The 25982-nt window shown below is 43.4% G+C and overlaps 1 protein-coding gene across 4 annotated transcripts; it reads left to right on the top strand.

Moving 5' to 3' along the window:
• Positions 1–940: 940 nt before the first annotated feature.
• HDHD2 (haloacid dehalogenase like hydrolase domain containing 2) lies at positions 941–25768 on the top strand. Of its 4 annotated transcripts, none has more exons than XM_073343493.2 (7): positions 941–974; positions 4683–4784; positions 9635–9843; positions 14504–14588; positions 20964–21180; positions 24071–24134; positions 24503–25768. In XM_073343493.2, the coding sequence occupies exons 2-7, from the start codon at positions 4684–4686 to the stop codon at positions 24604–24606; spliced, it is 780 nt and encodes a 259-aa protein (XP_073199594.2). In that variant the 5' UTR covers positions 941–974; position 4683; the 3' UTR covers positions 24607–25768. The 4 variants fall into 4 exon arrangements, with proteins under 4 accessions (XP_073199594.2, XP_073199592.2, XP_073199591.2 ...); XM_073343491.2 differs by having other exon boundaries at positions 944–1042; XM_073343490.2 differs by lacking the exon at positions 941–974 and adding an exon at positions 1075–1254.
• The last annotated feature ends 214 nt before the right edge of the window (positions 25769–25982 follow it).

Genomic DNA, 25982 nt, shown 5'->3' with positions numbered 1-25982 from the left:
GAAAATAACCATATGTAATATGGAACAGATTGTTATAATGGGGACAGTGCTTAATTGTTCTCCATGTCCACTGAGGGTAGGACAAGAAGTAATCAGTTTAGTTTGCAGCAAGGAAGAATTAGGTTAGATATTAGGAAAATCTAACTATACAGACAGTTAAGCACTGGAACAGGTTATATAGGGAAACTGTGGAAGCCTTGTTACTGAAGGTTTTTAAGAACAGATTAGACAAACATGCATCAGGCATGGTGTAGGTATACTTACCCTGTCTCAGTGTGGGGGACCAGACTCAATGACCTCTTGAGGTCCCTTCCAGCCCTACATTTCTATGATTAAAGTGCCCATGAAAATGGAGACTGCTATTTCCTGGGCAGACCCACTGAACATGTGAAAGCACAACAATCAACAGACAGCCAGGCCTGATGGAACCTGCTGCTCATATGGGCTTCACCATCATATGAGAATGCTCCTGGGCTGGCACAGTAGCCCTCCAAGGTGGGGCCTGTTGTCTCTTCACCATGCTATAGGAGAGTGCTCTAAAGGGTACAGCATGATCAGCTGTGACCTCTCATATTTGCAGATTGCCCTTAGCAATGCAGCCTGGCCTGCTGTCCCGTCTGTGGATTGCACCGCCTCTGGTGATGCAGACCATGCAGGGACCCACACCCTCCACAGGTTGCCCCCCACCTGAGCCTGGCATGAGCAGTGCAGCACGCCAGCCTGGCAACCAGGCTGCACTTGGCCAGGCGGCACTTCCGTATTCTGGGACGTGAGGCTGTCTCTCAAAGTGCCTGTCTGTAATACCAAATTCCATCGGGGGAGGCTGCATTTTTTTAATGCAGAAATATCACTCACGGAGCCACAAAACTGCAAGCTGCGAAAATATCTCACCTAGCTTTGGTCTTTGAAAAAACACAGGCGTTTGGGACGGGCAGCCGCTCAGAGCCCGCGAGGACCCCATAACGCAGGGACAGGTAGGTCCCGGGTACACCACGGTTCGTTCTCCCCTCCCGCTCCTGGGCGGGTGCTCGGCTGGAGTCAGGTGAGTTGGGCAGTTGTGTGGGAAGGGGGCTAAAATGGGGATACCCTGAGAAACCTGCCCTCCCCCACTCCCGAGAATGGACAGGTCCAAATCCCGCTGTCTCTACGGAGAAGGCGGGACCAACTGCATGAGAAAGGGTGAGGAAGAGGGAGCCCCAGTCGCACCTCACACTCTCTGTGTGCCACCCCTCGCGGGAGAATGGACCCTCTGCGGTGAGAGGACGGTACCATTTCCATGGCGAGGAGGGGAGTCCCCAGTCCTCGCTCTGCCACATTTCACTTGGTGCATATGGGAGAGGCTGAGTCTCCATTGCCCTCCTGCCTTTCCTAGTATCAGGGGTGTCAGGCCTGAGAGCGGGGCACTGAGGGGGGTGGGGTTTGTCAGCGCCCACCCTCTCGGGGACGGGGCGTAACCACAGGCCCCGCCCAGGCTTCCTAGGGGTGACCTTGTCTCCTCCCATATAGAGCTTCCTGGAGGGCTTGATTTCCCACAATGCATGGGTGAGCCCTGTTGGGGGCCCCTTGGTAACACACGCCATGAGAGCTGCCTCTTGGGCACAGACCCATAGCCTGTCCAGCCTGTGACAGGTCCCGTAGTGGGCAGTTATGGACTAACCTGCCCATAGCAGCACTTCCTTCCTCACCCCAGGTGGAGAGTGGGTGGCTCGTGCCCTGGAGCATGAGGATTCACAGCTCACTTCCTCTTCCTGGGTTTTATCTTCTGTAATGTAACCATTGTCCACATAAGTTGACCTATGTGATCAGTGGTGACCCCCTGCAATTCCAGGAGAGAAAGGAGATGCGGTGGGTGAAATAAATGCAGCTTAGAGTTTATTGCGCCATATGGTGTTTTAATTGCAGTACAAGATCATAGCTAGTATAATATACACTGGTATCAGAGGGTATTGTACTTTGCATAATCATTGCTGAAATATATGGGATAAAGTAGCTCATGTATTGACATGATGCAGAACAATAGGGATCAAGTAAGGGACATCTTTTCAAATAAGGGGTATGTATTCAAACTAATGATATATTGTTTTAATCATCTGCTTTATTTATGGCACTATACCATACATGTGTATCACAATGTACACTCCCTTGTATGGTTATTACAAAATGTGGGCAGGAGAGCCCAGCTTACAGTATATTGATACACAATGTGGGATGTTAGGTAGCAAATAATGGAGAGTGGTCAGCCCAAAATGATAGTTATGAATCACCCTAGAACTGTAGCTGACACTGTACAATATATTGAGTTCCTCATTGACAGTATGCTGCAGTGATTGGTTGCATGTTTCATCCCCTACTCTCTGAAATAAGATTGTCTTTAGAGAGGCAGAACATGAATAAGGTTCACAGGGTGGATGCTGAAAAGGGAGAGGGAAGGATGTCTCTCTCTACCGTTCTCCAGTCTATTACATTAAGCCACTTGCTGTATAAGTAAGTGAGCATTGATGCCTGTATTTCAAAGTACCACAGGATTGACTGGATTTTGAATTTTATTCTTAAAATTGCTCCACTTTTCAGCTACATTGAAAGGAGTTCTGTATATGACCAAGTTTGTTAATTATGGGGAAAGCTTGCTCTCTGAGAACAGCCTGAGTAAATGGGCTGCATACAGAGGAGTCAGTAGTTATAGCGATGAGGGCAGGGCGTAAGGTATTCCCTCCCACCCATCGGGCCTTGGAGCTGCAGCATAGTCACTGTCTCAGCTGCTGCGGCTGTTCATATGAACACTACATGCTTGCTATGCTGGCATGAGGTTTGGCTGGTGAATTCATGTAAGCAGGACTGGCGGATCTGCTTTTCTGTCCCCCCTCATCCCTTAAAACAGGCGTTCTCAAACTGGGGGTTGGGACCCCTCAGGAGGTCATGACTTTATTACATGGGGGGTCACGAGCTGTCAGCCTTCACCCCAAACTCTGCTTTGCATCCAGCATTTATAATGGTGTTAAATATATTAAAAAGTGTTCTTAATTTATGGGGGGGTCACACTCAGAGGCTTGCTGCGTGAAAGGGGTCACTAGTACAAAAGTCAGAGAACCACTGCCTTAAAAGCTCCTGTGCTAGGGTTGAAAGGCCTCATGGAAAACAGCTCTGTGGCATTTAGATAGTGTGAAGCTATGCTGTTTCCATTGCATTCAGGTACATTGATGGCCTTAATTTGGGCCAGAAGATTTGACCCTTGGAGAAGGTGTTGAATTACCACCAGATGCCCTCTTTATAATGAAATTGCCAAATATCCCTCACTAGCTCTGCCAATATAGTCATTTATCAACTTTTTATCATAGAAGTTCAGCCTTGGCCTTCATAGTATCAGACTAATTTTTAAGATATGCTTAAACTTCCTTGATACCATCTACCAGTATGAGTTGTAGAATTCCCCTAGTACCTTAGATATCAGGTTCATGACTGATTTGATTTCAGTTAAACATAAATGGTCCTTCATATGAATTGATAACAATGTTCTGATAAAAGATTTAAAATCTACTAAGGCAGGTACTCGTCACCTGGTTCAATACTCTGCCAAATTTCTTATGTACTGTGATCAAAACAGATCAACAGAAAATACTGATTAAAATCTAGAGACAGCAGACTGTGCCATTAGGCAATTGGGGACAACTGGCTGAGCAAAGGTGTTCAAGGAGCAGCAGACACAGTTCAAAAGGGTATCAGAACTAGGGATGTTTTAATGACTAGTACTAGTTTCTGCAGATGATTCTTCTTCTGCCACATGTGATTTGCCGACAGGCCTGAAAAACAGAATCCTTGTTCCTCCACCCTTCTATGTACCCCTGGAATGCTGCTTTCTATTTTAGGCCGAGCGTTCTGCACTTGTTTGTATGGCACAGAAGTGTTCTGATCTAAGATTTTGACTGTTGCCTCACAAAATGAGGGTCCTGATCCTGCTGGGTGCTGAGTACCCTCAGCTCTCATTGACTTCCAGATTGGCACGCTGCAAGCCTGTTTTTTGCCAACTATCTTGGGACCCAGTCCTGTCAGGCTTCACTTGCTTTGTGGCTTGGCATGCTAGACAGGGTTTGGGACTAGGAATTAGGCAACCTGGATTCTATTGTTGGCTCAGTCACTGATACACTGTCTGACCTTAGGCAAATCCCTTAGCCTGTTTGTGCCTGTGTTTCCCCATCTGCAAAATGGGAATAATACCCCTTTTTGTAAAACAGTTTGAGCTATAGAGTTGAAAGTGTTACATAATTGCTGAATACTGTGTATTTTCATGTGAGTAATGCACTAAAGTCAGTGGGAGTACTTAAATGAGCAAAGATTTGCAAGATGAGGCCTCCATCCAGCAATATCATACCTAAATATCTCCTTCCCTATGGTCTTAGTTGCTTAGAAAATTTTTAAAGGCTCATATAAAAGCCCTTAAAAAAAGAAGCACCTGATTTCCATATATAGCGTCTTTAAGAAAATACCACCCCATCAATTATGTATTTTTTTTAAACACTGCTGTTCATTTCTCTATCTAAAGGGGCCCATTTAATACTATGAGTAATGTTCTGAGGAACACCAGGCTTGGCACAAATGAGATGCTTAACAGAGTTCCTCATTTTTATCGTCCATTGTCTCCTAACCAGTTTTTTGTTTCATTTATTTTTTTTCCCTGGGGAATGAAGGATGGCAGCTCGGCGCATGCTGAAAGCAGTCTTGGTGGATCTCAGTGGCACACTTCACATTGAGGACTCAGCTGTGCCGGGTTCACAGGAAGCTCTTAAAAGGCAAGTTATCCCTCCCATGTTCCTCTGAAAGACAAAAATGCATGTAAGTGCTGTTTTTATACAGATACCTCATTAGCTGAATGGCTTTCCTGGAGCTTGTGCCTCATTCTCCTGATGTACATAAGCAAATATACACGTCACCCTATTCCACTCTCAGTTACATTGGACTGACTCCATAGTAACTTCACTGAAGCCACTGGAGTTACAGTGATATAAATTTAGAGTAACTGGGGGAAGATTGTGGCTCATAGGGTATTCTTTGGGGAGCCTACATTTAATTTGGCCTTTCTGCTTAGTTTTTGCTTCATTTTATTAACAATGTTTTTTTTTTTAAAACTTGTTCTGCAAAGCAAAAGGCCCAATTTTAGAGCACATTAATTTACCATGCTATGGAAATGTTTGATAATATAGCCCCGCTTTTCTGAGAATGTCGGAATGTTAATTAATCCTCCCAGCACTCCTAGTAGGTTGTGTCATTATCCCCAAATACTCAGATGAGTGAGATATAAATACCTGTCTGTAAAATTGCACTGTTCTTATAGCCATGTTGGTCCTAGGATATTAAAGAGACAAGATGGGTGAAGTAATATCTTTTATTGAACCAACTTCTGTTGGTGAAAGAGACAAGCTTGTGAGCAACACAGAGCTCTTCTTCAGGTCTTCTATTCAGATGTATGCTCTCTATTCCTACATCAATGACCTGGAGGTAGGAAAGGAACCCAGGGGTCTTGTTGCCATCTGCTAACTGCTAGAGAATGCTTCCTCCTGGAAAACAGATCCTTTTCTTAACTTTGGTGGTTTCTCCCCATATTTTATAGGATCAAATTGATTAAGAGATGACACCTTAAATGATGCAGAAGTAGTGACCTGAGTAGGGGGAAGACATAAGGCCCTGATTCTGCAAGGACTTACACATATGCTTAACTTTATGCATAACTTTGTGAATAGTCCCATTGTTTTCAGTAGGATTACTTTTAAAGTGTAATGTTAAGCATGGGTCTTTGCAGGGTCAGGGCCTATATATGTAACTGTGGTTTCCGAATTAGACACTTGTAGTGCTAAACCACTAGTTGGAGGGAAAACTCACAGAGGGATCAGGAAACGCCTGAGTTTCTTTCTACTAACACTGGTGGAGACAGTTGCCTCCTAAACCTGTAGAATGAAAAAGGAGTGAGAACCACTAATCCCCTGGAAATCCTGTGGCAACATGGGTCCTGGTTGGCCACTGCTCCATGCTGCATCTGTGCTCAGGGAAAACCTGTGGAAAATGATATCAAGGGGGTCAGTATTATCTTCCATGGGGAAATCCCTATAGATTGGAAGGGGGTGGGGGGTGCCATAGAGATCATCTAGGCTCCTCCCAAGTTCAGTGTACACCTCCAGATCTTCAATCCCTGAGAGGGAGAGTGTTGAAGGGGCTCGTGTGGGATAAGGAGATGGGGAGCTATTTTACCACACAGCCACTGCTTCTCTCCTACTTTCTGTACCATCTCCACCTGGTTTCTACTGGGATTTGCTCAGCCAGGTACTGTACTGGCCTGGGTCAGTGTGAGAAAGGGGGAGGTGGGAGGGGAAGAAGATGTATTGCACCTATAAATCATATTCTAGTGCATGCCCTGCCTGTACCTGGGATAGCAGCCCTGTAAAGAAGGCCAGTCATTTTCACTGCAAAGAACAGCCAGATTTTTTACTTGGAGATTTAAAGAAATATCCCCAGGTAATTGCTCTTCCCAAAAGAAGCTGTAGCAATTGGAACGTGGCTCATTCTGTGAACAAGTGAGTAGATTCTGCTTGCCAGGATTACATCTTAGCACTGCAGGTGACATAGCAAAAACTCAGTTTCAGCTTCAGCAGTAACTGTTGGACAAAACGGTGACCTCTCTAGCAGCCTATCACTGAATAAAATGTCGGCACATCCTTTGAGAGAGCAGGGCAGGTGAAATGGATCAGCAGCAGGCACCAGCAGATCTCCAGCATTGACAAACTTTGTTCTTGTTTTCGCTGTGCTATATTGATGCCAGTGTTTGTTTCTGTAGCAACAAATGCATAAAGGGATGGTGGGGGAGTAATTAAAAGTAAAATAAAGGAAATCCCATTAAAGCTGTCTCTTGGAATTATGTGATCATCAGGAGCATGCACAGCCCTAACTCTGTGGTGATTGGTGTTTTTCAGTTGGGGAAAAAAGGCAGCAGAAGCTAACATAAAACTGCCAAACAGATAACACAGCTTCACCTAGCATGTATGGCGATGCACAATGCTCCAGCTGCCATGAAATTTGCTAGACATGTTGAGTTCAATATAGTAATTTAGCCACAAGGTGGTAAATGTTTTTAGTTAGGAATGCTGTCATGTAGCTGATCCAAAATAAAGACTTTAAGTTTAAATAAAAGGGTTTTGAAGAACCTAAATACAGCGTGATCAGATGCAACCTTATACAAGTTATTCTTTTGTAGCTGCAAGACTGAGTCTGAAATCATTGAATTTTCTCCTCCATTTTTATAGGTAGCAGGGGGGCAGGGAAGAGGTGACTCCCCACTGAAGTGGCTACAGGCTCTCTGGCCAGCAGATCACCCCTTCAGGGGTATTTGACTCTTTTTTTGAGGTGGGGATGGGGACCACAGAAGCAAATGCTAACGCAGCAGTAACTTGCGCCAGGATGGGTGGGGTAGTGTGAGAACTATGCCAAGGTTCCTTTCTCGTGCACATGTTGCCCCCTCCACCCCCCAATGCACAGACTCCCCAGTCCAGAGCTGCAACTTTAGATTCTGTAAGTTTGGAGTGGGAAGGGGCACAAATTGTGGAGCTGGCACTTCCCTCTTCTTCATCCCCTGACCCAATCTACTGGATTCTGCTCCCCTCTACTCTTGGTAACGTTGGCTCATAGAAACATTTTTTTTATTAAGTTAAATAAAATGTGAACTGAAAATATTTCTCTTATTTGGGTTTTTAATGTTTCCTTGTATTGTTCGCAACGCAGATGCTGTAAAGCTTTCTGGAGTGTCTCACAACTGTGAGTGCCAACCTCAGGGCAGACTGTTAAAAAGCAGGACACAAACCTCAAATTTTGTTGTGAGATCTGTGCTTAGATTTCACCAACCAAGTATCAAGTGTGAACTCCTGTAGCACTATAACACCTAACCATGGAGTCACAGACAGTCCCTGTTGCCATTCTGAGCTACATTGCCACCTAGGCAAGCCTGCCTTTGTGTTAGATGGTCCCTTACACCAAAAATATTTAGGTCACTTCCAGTCCCAAAGGAGTAGTCACTTATCCCAGGTCAGTTGTACCTCAGATCTCAAACCAAAGGCAATGCTTGTAGCCAATCCTATAATAAACTAACTGAAGATGTATTAACTAAGAAAAAGAAATGAGTTATTTACAACATTAAAGCAGGTAAACATGCACACACTACTCCTGGGGGAATTCTGCGCCAAAAAATTAAAAATTCTGCACAATATTTTAAAATTCTGCATATTTTATTTGTCAAAATAACGCACTATAATTATGCCAATTTCAGTTATTTTGATAATTTATGTCAAAATACCTGTCAGCAAGTATGTCTGCAACAATACAGATCAAAAAAGAAGATTCAGGAAATGATTTTTTGATAAATAGATTCCTTACTAGGCATATTCATATAGAATTTTGAGTAATAATTCATTTAAACTACAATACAGAAATGTATTTCCTGCATCCCTCAAAAGACATGCAAAGGCTTGGGGGAGTCAGGCATAACGGAGGAGCTGAGGGAGTTTTATGATTTAATTGGGTATGGGTCCTGCTTTTGAGCAGGGGGTTGGACTAGATGACTTTGGACTAGATGACCTCCTGAGGTCCCTTCCAACCCTGATATTCTATGATTCTATGAGAGGGAAGGAATTGCTGGGAAGAAGACTGGGTGTGAACCTGGAGGGTTGTTGAGTGTGGGTGAGAGAAGTATGGCGCATGTTTTTTGGAAGGGAGAATGTTAGACAGTCGGGGAGCCCCCCTCTCATGCAGACCCTGGCTGACTCCTAACCTCTCTCATTCAGTCAGGCACATCTGTCCCTGTTCCCCATGTGTCCCTGCAACCCTATGTGTTCTTGCACCCCCTCACTCAGCCACCTTCCTTCCCCCTCCCCCTGTCCCCATGTATCCCTAGACCCCTATGTGCACCCCCACTCAGCTCCCTCACCCTCCTTCTGACCCCATGTGGCCCTGCCCCCTCTCTTAGCCACCCCTGCTCCCCTAGCCCTATGTGTCTCTGCACCCCTCCCCTCGTCCCCATGTGTCCCTGCACCCCCACTCCCATTCAGTTTCTGTCCTAGTCTTCCCCCCCCAACACTAGCTCTTCTGAATCCCAGTCTATGATCCCCCAGCAGCCCCATGTGCCCCACGCTGTCCCTCGCGTGCACCTCCCCCTCCCCCCTCCGGCCCCACTTGTCTGCCAGCGTCACAGATGCAATACGCTGGCCATGTGTAATGTTCCATTTTAGTGGCTGCTCCACATAGAGATTACTGTTGCTACTGGCACATTACTCCTTTAGCTCCAGTGGAAGAGGTTCTCTTCCTACTGAGGACCCTGACTTCTTTTGTTGGACAATGGGCCTTAAATCTGATTATTGACCCAACTGATTGAAAAACAAAAAATATACAAGCTAAATGGTCAGGAGTTCATCAGCTGTTTACAGTTCTTTTTGGCATCTGTAATCTAATGTGCAGCAAGGGAAGGGGATTGTCTTTTCAGAAGTTGCTTATATACCGAGTGTCCCTTTAAAATAGAAAGAAAATGAGTGAAAGTCGCATTAAAAATGTATGTTGTATGTAGCAAAATTCTCTAGTCAACTCAGATTTGCTTTCCCTGGATTAGATTACGCAATGCTCCAGTTGCCATTAGATTTGTGACCAACACAACCAAAGAGAGCAAGAGAGACCTTCTGGAGAGGCTGAAGACACTGGAATTTGACATTGCAGAAGATGAGATCTTCACATCTCTGACTGCGGCCAGAAACCTCCTGGAGCAAAAGCAGGTCCGGCCCCTGCTCCTGGTGGACGACAATGCTTTGCAAGATTTCAGAGGTAAGGTGATGATCAGCTGAACTTGGGAGCAGCATTGGTGAGCCTTATTGAAATAGTATTAGCTGATGGAACTTCTACAATCATCTGTCCCATGTAAATAGGTGAGATCCCATCCCTGTCATTTAAAATGTGAAGCTGAGATTCTCAGTCATTAAAGAGACCCTAGCACGTATCAGAGGAGTAATTATCTCCAGTGTTAATTTGACCACCTGTCTATTTGGGTAAGTGCATTCCGCCTACTTAAACTCATCTATAGATTATTGTATCCTATTGATTTGCTTCTTGTTCAGGACCAAGATTGGACCTTTGGCCCCTATTGCATCCCACTATCTTCTGCCAAAAGGACAGGTTTGACCATACAGGGCCTGTAAGTAGTGTAGAGATTAAAATGAAAATAAGGATCACAGGTACCGACTTTCAGTTTCCCCCAGGGGTGCTCCACCCCTTTCCCCAAGGCCCCACCCTCGTTCCGCCTCTTCCAGCCCAGGCTCTGCCCATTCCCCACCTGTTCCCACTCCCTCCCCCAAGCGTGTCCCACCCTCGCTCCACCTCTTCTCACCCCCGCTACTCCCCCTCCCCCGCAGTGCCTCCCGCCTGCCACCGAAGAGCTGATTAGCAGCAGATGGGAGGCACTGGAGAGGGGCGGGGAGAGGAGCTGATTGGCGGGTGGCTTGTGGATGCTGAGCACCCACTATTATTTTTCCGTGGATGCTGCAGCCCTGGAACACTCACGGAGTCAGCACCTGTGATAAGGATGCAGGATTGTTAGTGCTCCAAGAAGTGTTCAGAGGACCCCACCTCTGGGGAATAAACTGACTAGTTTTATGAATTACTATAGGTACCCAGCTACAGTGTTGTAATGTGATTTTTGCTGATTTTAATTAAACCTCAGCGCCATGAACGGTGCTATATTCTGCATGCTTAATGGCCTGTTCGTGTAGGTTAGCAAAATCATTACAATTCATAAGCTACAACAATGATGAATGCTTGAGACCTGGTCTGCTGTACAGTCATCAGTAGGTGTGTGTTTCTTTACTTTAAAGAAAGTTAATTTTCAGAAACCTCCTGAAGTCAGAGTCTTTTGTTCATCTACAGATAAACTCTGATTATCTGTGTGTCTTGGGGGGGATGGGACAGCCAAAACCTTTGGATAAGCTGATAAAATGCCATTCCTCTATGCATTTCAGGTTTGGAGGACAGTTAAACTAATTGGATCTGAAATTTGGATCATTGGGGTGTACTCTAGCTGTAAATGCCAACATGTTTTATCGAATGTGTGTACCAAAGTGTAGGGAAACTGAAGTTTCCTTGTAAGATTTTATAGAGACCTTGTCTATTCTGAGAATACTGATAGCAACTCTCCCCGTTCTTGGTCTGACACTGTGCAGTGCATTTTTTTACCACTGTATCTGGCCCTGCTTTGAGCAAGGTTAGACAACAGAGTAGAATATACGGATGCTAATATTTAAACTGTATTCTTAAATGTATTCACCTACATTTGGGTTAAAGCTGATTATGTACTCTATGTATCAGATGCCTTTTTAAAAACAAACTCTGGGTTTGTGGATAATCTAAGCACTGTACCCAGATGTACAGACACTTCTCTCAACCTGTGTATTACATATTTTTTTTAACATTAGCTTTAATAAAAAAATGTAAATCTGTTTCAAAAAACATCCAGCATGCATTTCTAGACCAGTGGTGGGAAGAACTGTTGAAAATTTTCAATGTAGACTCAACCAGAAAGCTACTGCAATGGATTTGATATTATCATGTATCAGCTTTGTGATTATCAAATGTAAAAACCTAAGGCATTTTACTGTCATTTATCATGAATTAATAAACATTTATTGGGTTACCATTAAGTCTTTATATTGAGAAAAATGAAAATATTCAGATTCTAAATTTACCAGATTTGCAAACAATCAGAATGTTAATATCCCTTAATTTTAACTCAAAGGGTGACAAAGTTGTGGATCATTTGGTATTGTTTCCTCTCCCGCCCCCCTCCAACACACATGCCAAAAATTTAAGTCCTAACAGGTTTATGATTTCAGTAGGGTCTTATCCTTTCATGCTAGGAGCTGGGAATTTTCTATCTAAATTTCATCCAACATTCTATTCAGTATTCTTCAGAAAAGTCTCAGTGAGCTATGGGCAGTGAAACTATAATCTATTCTTTCTTTTTTTTTTTAAATCAGATCCCTGTTGCTGGGGACAGCTTCTGTATCCATGCTCTCTACAATCCTTATCTAGGCCAGTATCTGCCGTTTGTTTCTAAATCGGTTTAGTCAAATCAGTGCCATTTCTGTGCATTGATTAGACTTAACGTGGACTGCACTGGTTATCTTGGGGTCTTTTCCATATGCAGAGTCACTTATGTATACTCTCAGTAGCATTCCCGAAACAATTAAGTAAAATGGAGAATGTTTTAAATTCCTGTTAGTAACTGCTGTTGGATTGTTCTTGGATAATTTTCCCCACATAAGATTGGTCACAGATGGATGAGTGTAATCCATTCTTTAGTTAATGGACCCAGATGATTTCAGAGAGTATCCTAAATCTACATGGTGTCTCTGAATGCTACATTTTGTATTTGGCTCTCTGGGTTTGCTGAAAGATGTGCAGTATGAGACACAGGACCATAATCTGTTTCACTCCAGACCTGTTGAGGCACAGAAGTGCTAGTTATTCCAGCAAGGGTAGCAGTGCAAAAACGCCAGCATGTGCATGATGCTGCTGCCTGCCTCACCCTTGTGCTCCTGTCCCTACACTGGCTCCAACTCTACTTCCACTGCTGGTTCTGTGACTTGATCCTGTTGTGCAAAGGTATTAGTGGGCCACGTCCTAGCTACATTAGAGATGACATCATCATCTGAGAACTGCCAAAAAAGTTGTGCTCTAGAACAATGCAGGACAAAGCATGTGAGAACTGGAGATAAGGTATTCTCAAGGGCACCTGGCTGTGTAACGAACTTGCAGAAGAGACTAAACGAAAGTGTGATGGCTTGCAGGTGTGATGGCCTGCAGGTCCTGCTGCAAAGCCTTCCTCTTTGGATAGAGCTTTTCCATCATAACCAGAATGACATTTACAACAACAGCAACCATGCCTGCCAAAAAGAAATCTCACCCCAAGCAGAAGTTCCAATAACCAGAGGACAGCAAAACACTCACTGAAATTTACTATCACAGTCTAATTAACGTGCAAAGCCCCTGGTAACTAACCGTGTAAATTAAGTATTCAGAGATTTCTATTTCAGATGATGGCGATAAAAATGAAGAATTTGTATGCTCTGTCCCTACACTAGTTAAATCTTTCAATATGTGTGGTTGGGTGGATCTATCATCACAATTGCTTATCTGGAGTTACATGCCTTATGGAGAACAGCAGATTCCTGACACATCAACTCCTTTATCTGTTGTCAGCGCTGAAAGACATACATTAATCCATTTTATGTGCATGTACTTATGGATCTGAGGACTGAACTAAAAGTGTCTGTGTCAGGAAATGCTGACTTCTGTTGTCCAACGGCTAACTGTACTCACAGTCTACTTTTAAAATGAAAGGGCGTCAGTGTGTTTAAACCGAAGACGATAACACTTCTTGTGAAAACCAAAAATTAATGCTTGCCTCCATGTTCAACAGGAAAGTGTTAACCCCGAGTGTATCAACTAATGAATCCAATCTTATCTGCCTCTGGGATCTTCCATCAGTTGCTATTGATCTGATTGCCCACTTTCCTCCTTACAGTGGTCCTTGTGGATTGTAATCTGCAAGGATCATGGAAGTTAGAACTGCTCCATGTTTCAGAGGGTTATAATTTCCTGTTCAGATTTCCTAGTTTGTGCATTTTTGCCGGAAGAGAGAAGCCATTCATTTTTTCATGCCTCTTCTTCTACAGGGCACTGGGAACAGTGCAGCCTTTTTACCTTTTATTCATAGTGGTCACCATTAAGATGTCCGCATGTGTCCCTACAGGTTCTACAAAGGACTGCTTCCTGAGATGCTGTAGTTTTCCCTTTATTCTTAGAATGGGAACTGTCAGTGGTAACTGGCCAATGTTGACTCTTTATTTAATGGCTTCTGCCGTATGTAGATTAAGTATGGGCCAGATGGCCAGTCCCCCCCTCAGCTTCTAGAAGTCCTGGCACAGTGGAACTGCTGTTGTGCTGCTGGGTGAAGGGATAAGATGAGAAGTAGCTGTGTGCTAGGACTGCATACGCCCTGCAGTCATGCTGTGGTAAGTCTCTCTGGAGCACCCTGGAGGGAAGGAGGTTGTGGTTGCACTGGAGACACAGTTACCATATGGATCCAGAAGTTTCTGATTCCCCTATTTAGGGAGCCTCTGTGGATCTTGTCTGCTAATGCAGCCCTGGGCTGTAGAAGTGGAGTGTCCAGGCAGCCTCTCCACAAGCTATAGGGGTTGTAGGCAATGATTCCATTTCACCTGCCAGCTCTTCTTAGCTGCCCTGCACAAAGCCCTTCTATTCTGACTTTGTATAGGAGGTCCAGGGAGGCATTTAACCACATGGAAGGCTGAATTTTTTTTGTTAGGTATAAACTAATTCGCTCACTGGTCATAAGACAAAAATTGTTGTTTACAAATGTTTTTTAGAGTAAGTAAATCTGAGGGGTTGTGTTTTGGTTTTAATTTTCCAGGGATACCTACAAATGATCCCAATGCTGTGGTGGTAGGACTAGCTCCTGAACACTTTAACTATCAGATGATGAATAAAGCATTTCGGTAAGTCGTGAGAAGATAAGAGTTACCTTACTGGCTCAGACCATGGTCCATCTTGCCCAGTATCCTGTCTCCAACAGTGGCCTATACGAGAGCGTCAGGGGGGGTGTACAGAACAGGGCAGTTATGGAGTGATCCAACCTTGTCTTCCACTCCTGTCTTCAGATAACCAGAGGTTTAAAGTATTATGCATTATTTGTATTATAGTAGCACCCAATACCCCAATCAGGATCTAACTGGTGCTTGGCTCTGTACAAACATATAAAAGACAGGCCCTGCCCTGAAGAGGTTACAGTCTAATTTACAGCTAGACACAACCAGTGTGAGAAGTAATAGGCAGGAGGGGGAATAAGAGGTAACAGCAAGAACACTCAGTTACTTCGGTAAGGCTCAAAGTGTCTTTTTCCAGTGCCATAGGTGTAATGGGCTTGCTGGATCTGGAGGCTTAACTGCATATTTATCTTAAGGTGGTTTAACATGGAATTAAATGGGTTTCACAACCTGGAATTAAACTGTAGAACTATTGCCGCAGGATGTTGTAGCGGACAAGAAGTGAGCAAGATTCCAAAAGGGTTTGGCCATTTGTTACAGGAATATCCAGAATTAATACATTTTGGAATCTTGAGATTCAGGATTTAAAACAACCTCTAATTGTTAGGGATTGGGAGACCTAATGTTGGTGGCAGATTTCCCCCCTCCAGCCCTCTTGCATCTGCCTAATGTGGGATTTCTTGCATCTTCCTCTGAAACATCTGCTGCTAGCCACAGGTGAAGACAGAATACTGGAAAAGCTGAGTCCTTGTGTCTGATCCAGTCTGGTTGTTCCTGTGCTCCACTGAGAAACAGTATTTGGTCTCTCTTGTCTCTAGGTTGCTGAAATGATAACATGGTTAAAACAAGTGACTGCATTTGTGCCCGTTTCTCAGTGGCTTGTGCGGTGCCATTTTACCTACCCTTGTGCAATGCATTCAGCCACATACTGCTCTTCTACTAGTTTGGAGGCTTAGGATCCATTTAACTTGGACTTATTGTTGGTATTATTAGAAAACTGCTTGAGCTGTAAGAGACTGAACATGAGTCTTTTGCTCTTCCTACCCCTCAGTCACTCTGGGCTCCTGTCCTGCCCTGCTGTGAGGAACACAGAGGAGCACTGAAGAGTAAAATACATCGTAAATCCTGTGCTCCGAGAGGATGGGGATGTGCCCTGAATGACTGGCTCAGTACTGAGGAAAACTTTGAGCAAACTTCATTCAGCTGTTGCGGGTTTTGTTTGTTTCTAAAGAAAGTGTGTAAATAATGGTTTCATTCTCTCTCTTGTATTGGCACCCATCAGCACAGTATCTGAGTGCCTTCTCTTAATGAGAGAGTTTGGGATTCACAGTGCTTATAACAACATACTGAGGACCACATAACCCAGGAGGTGGGATACAAGGTTGGTGGGGCTAGATACTGCATTCCCTATACACCAAAAGCTCCATCTGAAGAGACTGAACTTGTAAATACTTCTTTTTTTTTTAAAAAAAAAATACATGTCGTTCTGAACTACCATCTAGAACAGAGGTGGGCAAATTACGGCCTGTGGGACCCTCCTGCTCCTGGCCTGGGAGGCTAGACCCCGGCCCCTTCCCTACTGTTCCCCCTCCCCCACAGCCTCAGCTCACTGCGCCGTCAGCGTGATGCTCTGGGTGGTGGGGCTGGGGGCCGCAGCCTGACCCGGTGCTCTGTGCTGTGTGGTGGCGTGGCTGGTTCCAGCCAGGCATTGCAGCTGCCTGTCCTGGTGCTCTGGGTGGCGTGGAGGTAGCTCTGCCAGCCACCGGGGCTCCAGGCAGTGCGGTAAGGGGGCAGGGAGTAGTGGGGGTTGGATAGAGGGCAGAGGAGTTCGTGGTGGTGGTCACAGGGTGGGGGTGTGGATAGGGGGCGGGTTGGTCAGAGGGTGGGGAACAGGGGGGTTGAATGGGGGCAGGGGTCCCAGGGGGCCAGTCAGGAAGGAGAGGGGGGGTTGGATGGAGCGGCGGGGGCAGGGATCTGGGGGCAGGGATCCAGGGGCGGTCAGGAGACAGGGAGGGGCAGATGAGGCAGGGGTCCCGGAGGGGCAGTTAGGAATGAGAGGAGGGGTTGGATGGAGCGGCGGGGGCAGTCGGGGGCTGGGATCCAGGGGCGGTCAGGGGATGAGGGGGGGTGGATGGGGCAGGGGTCCTGGGGGCCTGTTGGGGGGCGAGAAGCAGGGGGGATCAGATAGGGGGCGGGGGCCAGGGTATGCCTGGCTGTTTGGGGCGGCACAGCCTTCCCTAATCGGCCTTCCATACAATTTCAGACACCCGATGTGGCCCTCAGGCCAAAAAGTGCTATCTGATGACCTGATATGTCTGGAGGAATCAGTTGTTTGCCAGTTATTCGTTACTGTGGGTAAAATGTGCGCAGTAAGATATTTTTTCCCTAAAGTTTCTCACATCCCACCCCAGAATACATACCGGGGCGTGCCCCCAGTTTGAGAACCTCGGCTATAGGGGTAGATTCTTCCACCTAACTATTGAATGTAAGTATCTTTGTGCTTCTGCAATATTAAATTCTTCCGTATCCCAATTGTCTGCTCCCACTGTGTGCAGATCTGGCTATAGCAGAGGTTTGCAGATCCACGTCTGAAAGACATGGTCAGGTGAATACATCTGAAAACCTTGGTAAAGCTAATAGCACATATTGTTAAAGGTGTCTCATTCTCCATGTGCTCCCTAATAATGACTGTGTCTACCCATGTGCCAGTGGCTAGAACTCCAAAATAAATAGGTAGATGTGAATTTACGCAGTTTAAACATGAGTTAAAACTGTGGATCTTCAATTGAGTTTCTGCCCCAAACAAGCTTCACGTCAGATTTCAGTGATGCATATCTAAGAAAGTAACACACGATTTTTACCCATAATGAGCAGACCAGTGATGAGTGCTTTGTTCTTGTTGAATCTGTTTTGGATTAAATTGATTCAGTGTAAGTTTTTTTTACTTGTACTAATGAAATGGAGTGAAATATTATCGTTTTTATAATACCGCAGGTGCCTGTGGTGCTTTGCAAACGCATATGAAGAGAGACTTGCTCCAGGAGGCATCTGCCTAACCTAGACCAGGATGGACTGATTTGAATCAAAGTGATTTAAATTGCCCATTTAATCATGATTTAAATCAGCAAGCAGAAAACCTTGATTTAAAGCATCGATTTGAATTGTGTTTTTCATTTGTACTTTTTAGTTATTTTCCTAAAGAAAGGTTTGTTTTTCACTGATAGGTAATCGTTAAAACCTTTACACTGAATTTGGGGTTTTTTTGTTTGGTTGCTAATCAGGAGGATACACATTTTTAAGCAGTTGCACAGCTTAATGTACGTTTGTTCAGATTCTTAATTTTTACATTTTTATTATGTTAGCAAATGGTGAATGGTGCATTTCTTATTTACTAGATTATTACTTATTTTTACTTGTGACTTGTGTCAAGCTCTGTGTGGAAGTTCAAATTCAATTTAAAATGCACAAAAACAGCATTTACATTTTATTAAATAAAGCTACTTCCAATGTGCTGGATACCTAACCTTTTTGATAAACATTTTTTTCTTATCAAAATATGTTTTGCATTTAAAACAAACTGATTTATTAAACCAAGGAAGAATGATCTGTAGTTAGTGAATTGAATAGTTTCTGGTCACCATGTCCTTCCAGATTTAAAATGAGTAGATCTCCTCCTTTCAAACCTAATTTTTATTCATAGACTGGAAAAGGAAACAAGTTTTCCTGCTTTTTCAATGCCCCATAGTTGGGTTTTTTCCTCACACTTTGAATGATCTTGTCACTGAACCGAACTTGTTGAATAAACTGAAATGAGGAAAATATTGGAACTGCTGGCAAAAGTTGGTTTAGCACTTCAACAGACTGGTTCTTGGTGCCTAGCCAGTGACCCAAACTAGTAGAACTTACTTTAAAACTTGGCAGCAAACATGTACTGCTTGTATTATATTTTGTATTTAATTTAAATGATTTTAATTGATTATAATAAGTTTAGGACTTAACAGGTCAACAATTTTAAATTTAATTTTAAACCTTTATTTTAAATAAGCCTGTATTTCATTTTAAATTGCATTTAAATAAAAAAAATCCAATTTTAAATTTAAAAATTCATTGCTATTTATTCACCCTGATTTAGACAGATCCAGTTCTTTGGGTAGAGTTACAGCAGAGTGTCAGACAGAGATTAGTGTTGAAAGAATGTGAAGGGTCAATAGGAGGTTGCTCTGCACTCTGGATTTTTCTGGAAGGCTTCTATGCAAGATTAATGGGACTAAAAAGACAAAAAGTCCTCCTTTCCCAGTCCAAGGAAACCGTCAAAGGGTCCCCATTGATTGTTTTCCACTGTACTGGTTACATTTCTACCCCTTGTGATAAAGACTTGGAATTGGCTGTGGTATGTGAAGAGTTTTCTGTCCAATCAAACAGGAAGCACTCAATGATCATTACCTCAGCTTTTATAGATACAATCTGTAGGGCTTTTATTGCAGTGAAACTAAGACTTGTGAGAGGATTGTAACACCTGAGCAGTGCTTGGTAGTACCATGACCCTTCCTTCAGCTAAGCAATTAAGCAGGTTTTCCAGTGCTACTGATTATGCTTTCAATGTTTATGGAGCTGCTGTGTCCATTGTAGAGAAGAACTATGATATAGGTGATGGCAAAATGTAAACAAAGAATCTGATTGTGAGGGGGCGGAGCTCCCTTAACTTCTAGGACAGTCACACCCAATATTAGTTTAAAGAAACCTTCTTAACCGCTGACTCCCCAAATCACAAATATTCATTTTTAATTTATTATTATTTTGTGTTGCACTGATTCCTAGAGCTGCCCATGGGGGGTAGGTATTGTACACACACCAAAAAAGGACAGATGGTCCCTGCTCCAGGGAGCTTACACGTATGAGACAACAGGTGGACACAAAAAGCATGTGCTGGAGCACAAGGTAACCGTGAGATTATGACGATTGCTGTAGTAAGCAGTAGTAGTCAAAATACTGTTCCATTCGTGTTTCTCTGGATCTTTCCAGACAATGCTGTGCTAGTGGCAGCTTTCTTCTAGGCTTCTGAGGGTTGTTCTGGCAGGAATAATGAAAAGCTCCTTTCATTCTTGCTTGCAGAAACCCCAGGTAGAGTTCTAGATTTTATACTGATCCTACAGCATGTGTTGCTGGAGAATCGGAATAATAAAAATGGAGCTAAGGAAATGTGAGAACAGCCTAAATTTGCGGGGGGAAGAAATAGCTCCTGTTCTCCCAAAACATTTCTACATCCACTTTCTGAAGCCCCCAGCAGCTGTGGACAGCTGAGAGCTTCAATGGAAGGATTTCCGCTCATTAGTCTCCCATTATTCTAGTCGGTGGTGTTAAGCATGTGTTGATCAGACATTTTGACTAATCCTCCATTCTGAATTTTTCTCTTCCTATAACAAGGAGACTGTATACAACTTTGTTCCTAAAATGTAACTTCTGATAGCAGAAACGGTGCCAAGAATCAAACAGCTACTTCAGTATTCAGTAGTGTGTGTATGTCTGTGTGTGATGTGTAGGCCTGTGGACATGCTGATCTTTCATTGTAACTAGTGCATGTCTTTATATTTTAACATGCTTTTTTTTCTTACATCCATTTTGGATGTTTTGTGCCTGGAGTTCGTCCTGGCCCCCATTGAAACTTGGGCATGCTGGAATTGGAATGTGGGAGTTGAATTGTGCAGAGATTGTGTGTAGTTGGAAGATGTACAGGCAGTACCAAGATTTGCTCTGCTGAGTAATCTGTATTGCAGAATTCCTATGCAGTGTAATTTTGGAAGCACTGAAATATTAATCCACCCAGCGAAGGCCTTGGAAGATTAGCAGGAAATTAAATGTGTACAGCCATCAAAATCACAAGCACTATCTACAGTTAATATCTAATAAAATATTTACAAGGATAAATCAAATGAGTTCTTACTTCAGCCATAGACAAGGGAAAGTGACTTTGAGGTTCTGTTAGATAAAGGACTTAATTCCATCACTGAGTGAATAGAAATATATACCTATCTTTTGAAAAAATCTTCTCTGGCTCTTGCAGTCCTTCTAAGACAGTGGCTTCATTAGGTTTTTTTATTAGCTGGTTCTGATGACTGGAAGGAGAAGGGAAGTAACTTTATTTATGTAACTTGCTCAGTAAAACAGTAGTCTAATTCTAAACCCCACTACAGTTTGGGGCTCGATCCTGTTTCCATTAAAGCTTTTTGGCATTTACATCACTGGAAGCAGGATCAGGCCCACAGTAGCACATATCAGTGAATCCAAGGCAAAACATGTTTTTTTTCCCCTCTTCCCTTGACTCTCTAGGTTGATCCTGGATGGTGCCCCTCTTATAGCTATACACAAAGCTAGATATTATAAGAGGAAAGATGGCTTAGCTCTGGGCCCTGGACCTTTCGTAACTGGACTGGAATATGCTACAGATACCAAAGCAACAGTGGTGGGGAAACCAGAGACAACCTTCTTTCTAGAAGCCTTATCGGGGACTGGCTGCAAGCCGGAGGAGACCGTTATGATTGGCGACGTAAGTGTAACGGCTGAGTAAGTGCATTATCATCTACCTACCTAGGTGGCCCCCATCTCCGTGGTATGTGAGCACTTTGAGGAGCATATCCTTCCAGCACCCTTGTGAGATAAGAAAATGTTAGAATCATAGAAATGTAGGGCTGGAAAGGACCTCAAAAAGTCATCAAGTTCATCCCCCTGCGCTGAGGCAGGACCGAGTAAACCCAGACCATCCCTGACAGTTTTTTGTACAACATGTTCTTAAAAATCTCCACTGATGGGGATTCCACAAAGTCCCTTAAGCCTAGTCCAGAGCTTAACTACCCTTTAAGTTTTTCCTAATATCTAACCTAAATCTCCCTTGCTGCCCGTTATTTCTTGTCCTACCTTCAGTGGACATGGAGAACAACTGATCACCATCCTCTTTATAACAACACTTAACATAGTTGAAGACTGTTATCAGATCCCCCCATTGTCAACCCCATTTTAGAGATGAGAGAACTGAGACACAGAAACACGTAAGGCCTAATCCAAAACCCATTTAATCAATCCCATAACCTCACTGAGCTTGCCCAAGGTCACACAGAGTCTGTAGCCAGGAATAGAAATCACCCCTCCTGAGTTCCAGCTCAGTGCCTTAACTATAGGACCATTCTTCCTCTGTACAGCTATGCCACAGATTGCCAGCTCCAAATAAGCATTTCCATGATCCTGCACCTATCTCAGATAACTAATTTTAAAAAAAAATTAAAATATTTACCCAAAACAAGGAAAATAGTAGCTCTTTTAAAGGGACACTGCCAACTTACTCGCTTATTATGAGGGAACAAGTTTCCTCAGCTCTGTTACCAAGACCAGGTAATTACAACAACAAATTTTTAAAATCCCAAAGCTTGTTCTTACAAAATATACACTTGGGCCAGATTGGAGTTGAGTTCCTTTAAAGACCATCACTCTTGAATGTTTGGCTCCTGAATACTCTACTAAAGGTAAGGTTGAAACATTCCATGTTTAAAAAAGTAATTACCTTAAGTTTGTTAGAGAGCTGTAGTAACCAAACATTGCATATTGTCAGGAGAAAACTGGGGCCTGATTCTGCAAATAACTGCCCACGGGAACTCTACCTCCAGCCCAGGATACCGTTGAGTTCAGCAGGTCTCTCGGCAGGAATAAGGGTCTGTGAATAATGGTTCCTTCTTCAGGATCAGACCTTTACGTTGTAATAGACGTTAATTCAGAGTGATTGATTAATGTTTCAAAATGGCTTTCATCTTGCATTATGTTATGGGCAGGGCTGGTAGCATAATCTGTTAAGGTTGTCCAACATTTCCCATTAAAAGACTCTGTTTTCAATTGCTTATAACTTTGCCAAGATTGGGCTAGAATTTTCCATGCTGGGTGTTGCCTCATGCTGATTTTTTGGGGGAAAACTTCAGCTAAAACGGTTCAGCTGTTTCTGAGAATGACAGGGAAAATACATGGCTTTCCCCCAAGTTAAAAAATTCTGGCGACCTTTTCTTTGAACTGTGCTAGCACCCCCATCCTTTGGAGCAGGAACTTGAAATTTGGCAGATGGGTGGCCTCTGAGTCGAGTATGTGCCTTTTGCTGTCCCTGTAAAAATCTGCCCAAATTTAGGGGACAGTTATCATTAAGATTCTGTCCGCTCTGAGAAGGCTCAAGCCTTTCACAGCTGCTAGCACTGACCAGATTTTTTATGTGCCATCCCCCCGCATGACTGAGCATGTTTCCTCCAGCGGAAAAGCCAGACTTTCCCTGTAATGGCTGTTCCCAGCTCCTCTGGGCCTGGGTGGGCTAAGGCAGCAGAACTGAGAGTAGTGAGCCTGTCTCTCTTTTGTTTTCAATGATTTGTTGCTGGCGCCAAGGCTGCATGGAGGAGGAAGCCATATGATTAAATACAGAGGGGACTAAAGCCAGATCATAAAGTGGATTGGGACAAGGAGTCAGATGAGATGCAGGTGTGGGAAGAAACTGGGACTGGCTGGGTAAAAAGACTAGGAATGGAATTGGGACAAGAAGCCTGAGTGCAGAGTGGGAGAAAGAAGCAGGCATGGGGAAGTGGCAGGACTGAGCCAAAGACAGACTGGAATGGACAGAGCAGCAGGGGTCAAGGCTGGGAGAAACTGGCAGAAGAATCTGTGCCCACTAGAGCACACTCCCTTCCAGAGCCTGAACAGAACCCAAGATTTCCATGTCAACGTTCTTCTGTCAGCAAATGTCTGTGACACCCACTGGCAAAGTATGTCTCATCCCACCTCTACTGCTGGTCCACATAGAGGATGACAACCTGTTCTCTGTTAGATCAAGTGGCAGAGGTCTGTGCGGTGAATCTAAAGGTTCCAACTCTGCTGATGACCCATGTGGGTGTCAATATGATGCTACATGATGGAATTTGGATTTTTTCAGTTTCTTTTTTTAAAAAGTTAAGTACATTAGAAGAACAGTATTAACGTTGCAAAGTCAAATACTCCGGCAGCCTGAATTCTGGCATTTCCTACGTTTTGAGTGCACCTGAAGATGCAGAAAGGCACACAGGCATCTAGTGGGACTTCCAAAAGTGCCTAACTCCCACTGATCTTGATGTTTCAGAAACCCCACTAGGCAACGCTCTGCATCTTTAGGTGCATAAATACTTTTTAAAAGCTGGTCCTTAATGTTTAGAGTATTTAAACCATATTAGTTTTAGCTTAAATCTTGCCGTTCTGTCTCAAGCAAATCTCCCACATGGGGAAAATTCTCACTGAAGTTACGTAAGTGCTAATTTCAGGATATGGCCCATTATTGTTTTGATTAGACTGGGTCGTCGCATGGTGGTGAGCACCACAGAATGCCCATAAACAAATTGTTTCTGTAACTCTAGATTAACCTTGTTTCCTCTTCTGTCTGCCAGGATTGCAGGGATGATGTCGGTGGAGCCCAGAATGCTGGCATGCTAGGTATTTTAGTAAAGACTGGTAAGTACTGCATGGATTTTGACATCTTGTGATACATTTGTTTACTGCAATAGAGCCGTGTTGGAACAACAACTCCAGCACAAATCTGAACAAATGCAAAACTGGGTCTGGGTTTTGGTCAAACTGCCCCGGAGAGGAATCTCAATTGAGTGTTAAATGAATCTCAGCCTAACGCTGTGAAGACCATCTGTGATGCATTAGGTCAAGGAGAATGCCAAGTGGGTATCCCTTTTATGGTGCCTTGTTGTTCGTGAAGTACAAGTGATAGGAGCATCAGATAAAATCTCTCCTAGCTACAGGGAAGACTTCAGGCTGGCAGGGCAGCTAAAGCAGCTTTTAAAAAGCACCTTTTTGTTCTTTTATTTCAGGTAAATATCGAGCAGCAGATGAAGACAAAATTAATCCAGCTCCTTACCTAACCTGTGAGAGCTTCCCACAAGCAGTAGACCATATCCTACAGCATCTGCTATGAGAGAAGCATTTAGTTTGGAGAACCTTGACTCTGTTTTGACATTGTTGCCTCCCTCCCTCCTCACAAAATAAAACTCAGAGCACAGTGTGTGCATCACACCTGCAATCAGGCAATGAACACGTCTCACTGCAGAGCACTGAAAGGAAATGATACTGATGTACAACCCAGTGGCAAATCATTGGTAAACTCTCTTACTTAGCTGAAGATGGAACACAGAAAGTGGAAAAGTAGGTCTCACAAGTATTCATCAGGTGGCAGGTGGAGGGAAACCAACCAGCAGATGAAACAATTTACTTTCTTGTATTATGTAGGGAAAGGAGGGAAGTTCACACAGTCTTTGTTTTTGACTGTTTAGGAAGTAACTGTTTAAAAAGTCCATCTGAAGTGTGCCAAGTTAATTAAACTATAAAACCCATGAGAAATGTGCCAAGATAATAAACATCAACAAAGCATAACAGCCATTTTTAGCCTAAATGATAACAGCTTTGTTGGTTTTTGTATGTTTGTTTTAGTTATCATGTGTCTTCTCTCTGCTGTGATCTGACTAATTTAAATGTAGAGATGGTACACGTTAGGAATATCTTACAACTTAAGATATTACCATTACTAATAGCAGTGACTGCTGATTTCTCTCCCTCTATTCAAACATGTAACAATTGTTTTTTCAAGTTTTATGTAAAATTCAAACAATCAATATTTTACAGATGTTTTAATTAGATGCTGTTATTAACAGGAATGGTGCAGAAACAAAAATCTGGTCCTTAATGGCTTTATAGGCCATGAATTTTTGAAGTTAGACTTCAGCAGGGTCCTATTAACTCTACAGTTGCAAGATTTTTTTTTTTCTTTCTTTCTAATGCTATGCGAAAAATCCTTCAAAACCCATGGGACCGATTCAGGCTTTTAAGCACTTGGATAATACAGCTGTAAAATGAAATCTCACTCTGTAGCATGCATTTTTCTTCCTGCATGTGTTAAATCCACCAAAATGAACTAACTTTGTAATGATGGTAAATGGCTTTCCTGGTCCATTTGCAAGCTGTAATAATCAAGTCCTTTCCAGTTGTTTTACAGTGCTCCTGAGTGTTAAGTTATTAGACTGTAATTGTACATCATTGTAGTACTCACCTTATTGAAAATATAGCTTTGTGTTAATAAGCCACACTGCTTCTTGTTAAGAAAAAATAGAGTGAATATGTAGCAGGCGCTATCTAAAGGAAAGAAGGTTTATCTGTAATCTCTGTGGTTTGTTACATTTCACATGGAGCAAATTTCTGCAAACGACAGAAGGGGAAGCATGAATGTATGTGTGGGCTGTGCAAGCTGTGTATGGGGCATGCAAGAAATAATGGAAGCTCTTTGGCTTTGAGGCTGTC

The sequence above is a fragment of the Lepidochelys kempii genome, chromosome 5 (genome assembly GCF_965140285.1).
Source record: "Lepidochelys kempii isolate rLepKem1 chromosome 5, rLepKem1.hap1, whole genome shotgun sequence".
Lineage (NCBI taxonomy): Eukaryota > Metazoa > Chordata > Testudines > Cheloniidae > Lepidochelys > Lepidochelys kempii.
The sequence above is the reverse complement of the archived record's forward strand: the minus strand, read 5'-3'. Positions and strand labels throughout refer to the sequence as shown.

Bases quoted from the DNA above. Each gene is read 5' to 3' on its own strand.
- HDHD2 (XM_073343490.2), top strand. The intron at 14,589-20,963 runs GTAAGTCGTGAG...TTGACTCTCTAG, and splicing joins ATGATGAATAAAGCATTTCG to GTTGATCCTGGATGGTGCCC. The intron at 24,135-24,502 runs GTAAGTACTGCA...CTTTTATTTCAG, and splicing joins AGGTATTTTAGTAAAGACTG to GTAAATATCGAGCAGCAGAT.